This window comes from Gavialis gangeticus, unplaced genomic scaffold (genome assembly GCF_001723915.1).
Source record: "Gavialis gangeticus isolate Ggan-Ray unplaced genomic scaffold, GavGan_comp1, whole genome shotgun sequence".
Classification (NCBI taxonomy): domain Eukaryota; kingdom Metazoa; phylum Chordata; order Crocodylia; family Gavialidae; genus Gavialis; species Gavialis gangeticus.
Window position 1 is genome coordinate 71,872,138 of NW_017729031.1, and position 5,733 is coordinate 71,877,870.

The 5,733-nt window shown below is 41.8% G+C and overlaps 1 protein-coding gene across 1 annotated transcript in view; it reads left to right on the top strand.

Moving 5' to 3' along the window:
* ANKAR (ankyrin and armadillo repeat containing) overlaps positions 1–5,733 on the top strand; it is a 63,871-nt gene that overhangs the window by 8,457 nt on the left and 49,681 nt on the right. The window contains exons 7-8 of the mRNA XM_019523088.1: positions 844–1,063; positions 2,238–2,279. Coding sequence (XP_019378633.1) covers positions 844–1,063; positions 2,238–2,279 — 262 coding nt within the window. The remainder of the gene's footprint in view (positions 1–843; positions 1,064–2,237; positions 2,280–5,733) is intronic.

The window sequence follows — 5,733 nt, forward strand, 5'->3', positions numbered from 1 at the left end:
GTGTGTGTGTGTGTGTGTGTGTGTGTGTGTGTGTGTGTGTGTGTGTGTGTGTGTGTGTGTGTGTGTGGCGCAGGAGGAGGGGTTCAGTGTTACACAGTGTACCATGGTGGTGGCAGCCATACATGGCAGAAGGCCAGGGATAACGGAGCTTAGCCAACACTTCACCCCACAACTAATTTTGCGGAGGCCAGCAACAGCAGCAGCACCATGGTGCGGCCATCTTGCAGCACCCAGCGGCTCTCAGCACCACTGCCACACCTCCACCAGCAGCACGCACCAGCCCCACAGTGGCCCTTAGCCTGCCCCCTACCACCCCTGCAAATAATATCTTCTCCCACCAGTAGTGGTGGCAGCTATCTACCTCCAATCAGCCACATACCTAGACTCCTCGTGGCACTGGATGAACTTTTAGTATTGAGCTCCCCTTTGCTAGAGATAATGATAATAATAATTTTTCAATTACCATTTTCAAGCCCCCTTTCTTTCCGGGCCCCAGGTGGCTACCCAGTTCACCCATGCCTGTGTCCACCCCTGCCTCCAATCTAAATTGGTCATTCTGGCCCCAACTGGAAAATGTTATTGATCCCTGGAATAGAGGGTAAAGCCATTTAGTTAACACTGTTATCTTTTATGTAGTTATTTTCAGACTTAGATCACAAGCTGATGTAAATTTGATGAACATTCTTTTAAATCAGTGGAACTACAGATTTAGACCTCCTAAAAATGTGTCTCAGCATAGCTCAACAATTTTAAGAATTATTGGTTGCTTCTTTAGTGTGTCCTTTTCCAGTAAATGTTTTATGCCTCTTTGATATTAATACTGTCTTTTTTACATGGATTTAGAGTTTGCCATACGGTATGAAGTCTGCTGCTAAGAGAGGACTAGCTGCTATCTTCCATACATTTTGTCGTAAAACTTCTAGCTCCAGTCTCTGTGTTGTAGATGAATTGGGTTATGCTCTTCTTCATCATGCTTCTATGCACAACCGTATTGCAATTATCTGTCAGCTGATTAAATCCCATTTGAATATCAATCAGAGGCAGAGTATTCACTCACTCCTAGGTGAGATAATGAAATAAGTTGGGAAGTTAAGATTTTGGGGCCCCATATTCATTCTTTCATTCTGTGGGCAGAAGCAAAATTCTTTGTTTGGAGAGTTGTAGAAGGAGGGAATACCAGCCCCATAACTCCTTCCTAAACCTTATGTAAGCCTGTCTTCAGGGGTTCATGGGGATCTAGATCTGTAAAGTAGGATGGAAGGAGCTTGGCAAGCCAGTCAGCCTATGTCTGTCTCATGCTCTCTATTCAAAATCTGAAGGGTACAGCAATGCATATTACAGCTGTATTATATTTGGGATCTCCAAAGTCTGTGGGTTTCTTGTCATGACAATTGAAATAAGCTCTATAGTTGCCCTCCTTTTTTTTGTGAGAAGCAAGGGGTTTTTTATAATATATTTTATTATACCAACTGAATAATTGGGAGAGATGTTAGGTCAGCTTTCACACACACAGTGCCCTTCCTAAGGACTGAGAGAGAAGCAGAGGCAGCCTAAGCTAGGAGGGCCAAATATCTGGTCTATGGAGCTGTGATACCTGACCTATAAGTTTCCTTGAGGGGCCAGAAATTTGGGTCAGGGAGAGTGAGAACAGAGCCTGCTGCCTAATTCTGGTGGTCCAGAGCCCTGTTGGTGACATGTTGTTGTTGGTGGCAGCTGTGTTAATCCCCACAGCAGCCTAGGTTGACAGAGCACCTCTTACTCTGTTGCCAGCAGAGGTGGGCCTAGAAGTGGCCTGGGGTGCGAAGGAAGTTTGACTTTCTGACCTAAGCTAAATACCAGATAAAACAATTACTTCGTTTTGTTTTCTAAATATTTTGTATATTGTTTTTTCTACCACTTTCTTTTGTAAGGTGTCCATGATCAGAAAGCTAGGCCTCTGGCTGTGGTCAGGAAAGGGGTAGCAAATTCATTTGTGTAGGAATAACCTATTTCATGGGAAGTATCAGTGTCTTGGAACTTTTGAGCAACAGCAGACTTCACTTGCCAGAAATTCTCTTGTTGTCTGTGGCATGCGTTTTTGTAAATTTTGGCTTCTGCTTTTATCGTGGTCACATTTACTCTTTTCATTATTTTCTGTAGCCTTTAAGATTCCATTTTGTTTGATTTATGACCTATCCAGTACATAGATCTATAAAAATATTATAGAAGCTAGTGATTACAATTATATTTTGTTTTAGGAAGACGTGTATATAAAAGTGACATCAAGGTGGGAAAAACTGGTAAGTTGTGAATTGAATATGGTGAGACTGTTACATATTTTTGTAATTATGGATGTGTAGTATATGTGAACAGGAAAGAGAAGATTCAGTTGTTTTCTGAAAACTAGAAATTAGTCGTCTGGCCAAATCTTGTCTCCACTTATTTTTTACTAAGGAAAATCTCCCAGTGGAAATAGAACATATGACTAACTGCCTAAGATGCATTATGCATATACAGGTTTCCCTTGCTTTATGCTGTACATGCATTCCTGGAAAATGGAGCATAACTCGAATTCACATAAAGGGAACACACTTTACAAGTAACAAATAGGGATATGTTCCAAGACCTCGACTGTACTGACCCCAAGACGCATTTCTACCACTTTTACATGACAACTTGGTACTCACCAACAGCAGACAGTACACACAAGCACAGGGCACTATCGTAATGGGGATGGCAACTACAGAAACACATGTCACAGACAACAAGTGAGGAGCACACATCCACACAGGAGACTATATTTTGGTGTTCATCACTCCCACAATGAACTGCACAAAGCAGCTTACTGTGGGTTTCCACCACACAGATTGCATAAGAGTGAATTTACCTTCCATATAACGAATTTTTGGTATAAAAAGGGTCATCGCATAAGAGTGAATTTGCACATACAGAATCCGCATAAAGCAAGGGAAACCTGTAGTGGGTATTAGATGGACCCTTTCAGAACCATTGAATGGATGACTGGCTGGTGTTGAAGCAGATCAATCCAGGCCTCTAATTGACTAAGAAAAAAATGAAGAAAAAAGATGGTCTTGATTCGTATTTTAAAATGTTTTAAAATAAGAAAAACTCTTCTGCTTATTATGACTCCATGCATAGTTCTTTTGAAACAATTGTTCTTCCTTTCCTAAAAACAAAAAGGTGATAACTGTTTTCAAAACAAAACGTGTTGCTAAGCAAGCAACTGTTATAATTTACCACTGACTTTTTTTTCAAGGATGCTTTGTTTAAACAATTTTAGGTATAAAAAGGTATGTTAACTTGTGGAGGGGGTGAGTTCTGTTAGATCTCCTCCCTACGATTGTATGGTATAGTTGCCAATAAACTCAGACTGAGTCTGTAAACTCTAATACCAAACACAGCGCAAAGTTCAATTTCTTCCACAATTACGGTGCTTTGACTCAGATAGAGATGCCCGGAGTGATCAGTTGGGACGCAGACATCTCTTCACTGAAGCCCTGGCACCAAACCAAGGTAAGAGACATTTTGAAATCTCTATTGGGGCTTTTCAGTGAGAGGCTGTCTCTGTGTCTTCCTGATTCACTGCTTGAGGCTTACTCTATCCGACCTTTTTGCTGCCAGAATTTTCAGACCCACTCTGTAAGTAGTAACTGTAAGTAGTAACTGTGAATAGAAAGAGTTAAGGTTAAAGACTGTGTTGCTGTTGTCAGTAAATGTATTTCCCCATGTGAATTGAGTTAAGTTCTGTAAAGAACTATGAGGCCTTTCTGAGGCCAGGAGTGAAAACCTTGTGCAGCCACCCTGAGGACACTGGACTTGTTCTGCGTGGTCTTCAAAAGCAAGGGTGCAAGGTGGAAACTCTTAGGGTGTGAGTGTTTTCCACAATAAGCGTTGACCAAGGCTAGGACTAGAGAAATGCTCTTGAACCTCATGCCTCAATGCAGAAATTCCCTTGCGTAAATCGAAAGTATGAATTGAGAAATATGAGCCACTGACCAGGTCTGGGACTAAGGTTGGGTTCAGCCGCCCCAAGGCTGTCCGAAAGTGCAGTTTTGAATGCAAGGGGGCCCAACTGGAACCTTGTGACCCAGTGGACAGGTTTACCCTTTCCCCACCCTCATAAATGAGCCATGTCTAACCGTGAGTAACTGCATTGTGTGCCGTTATTGCAGTGGAGTCTTGTCTTTGGACATTAGCCACAGCATTTCTGTGCCACTTACAAATCTCACAACCTGACTGGACATCCTCAATAAACCATTCCTGTGTGAAAAACTTGTGTGAATTGAGCTAAAGAAATGGGGAGCGGAGAATCTAAAGATGTACTGGCTCTACCAAAAAGGGCCCCAGCATTGTACATGTACACCCACTATGGCCATAAGAGTTGTAAGTTTTTAGACAAATGGAATAGGTATACCAAAGATGACTCTAGTTTGCAGTTTCCCCTGAAGGGAAACTGCATCTCCGTGGAGCCCTTGAGTCAAAAGGCAGTAAAATGTCACAGACTCAGTGGGATTCAATTTTTAATTGGTATGAGGAAGCTTCCAAACAACGTCAAGAATCTCAAGTTCAGAGCCTTACGGACTCCCAAGACAAACTGAAATTTCAGATAAAAGAATTAAAACAGAAAAGTGCACCAACAGGGGATCCCCCATCAATAACAAAAGCACCATCAGCACCAACACCGCTTTATCCACAACTGACTGAGAATGAATCTGTAGAGAACATAATTGATTTCATTAATGTGCCACCCCCATACCAGTTCCAGGCACAATCTAAATCCAAAGAAATCCAGAGTGACCAAATAGACTCTTCAGGTGGGAAAAGCTCAACATGCCTTTCTCTTAAGTCCCTGTTCTCCTGTTAATTTGTTAGGAAAAGATTTGTTTTGTAAACTTGGCTGTACCTTTTACTGTTCTCCTAATGGGGTTTATCTAGAAGTTCCTTGTATTAATGAGCTGGCAGTGCTCGCTGTTTTAGATAACTCTCCCCCTGCACTGGAGTTTTCTGATCTTTCTATGTTGCAAGAAGAAATCATACAGGCTGTCCCTCCATCTCTCTGGTCTCAGCACGCTAATGAAGTAGGGCAAATCCATACCGCCTAGCCTATAAGAATCAAATTAAACCCAGCTAAACCTTTACCTAAGGTTGCTCGATACTTTTTACGCCCAGAAGCCGAAGATGGGATATGCCGTGTTATAACTGCCCTTTTGAAGCAAAGTATCATTTTTCCAACTAAAAGCCCTTGTAATATGCCAATTCTTCCTGTAAGAAAACCTGAAAAGAATACCTATTGCTTTGTACAAGATTTCCGTGCAGTAAATTCTGTAGTTTTACCTACTTTTCCTGTTGTACCAAACCCAGCTATTATCTTGTCCTGTATCCCTCCTGACGCATGTTATTTCACTGTTATTGATTTGTGCTCTGCATTTTTCTTCATCCCTATACACCCTGATAGCCAGTTTCTCTTTGCATTTACCTGTCAAGGACTCCAGTATACCTGGACTCGATTGCCCCAAGGTTATACCGAATCCCCTTCTCTATTTTCTCAAATACTAAAGAAAGACTTAGATGATACAGTATTTAAGGGGGGTTCTGTGCTTGTGCAGAACGTAGATGATTTGTTTTTAGCATCTACCTCCCTTGAAGCCTGTAAAGCTGATTCCTTAACTCTCCTCACCAATCTTGCCCTAAAAGGCCATAAGGCATCTAAAGAAAAGCTACAACTTTGTCTTC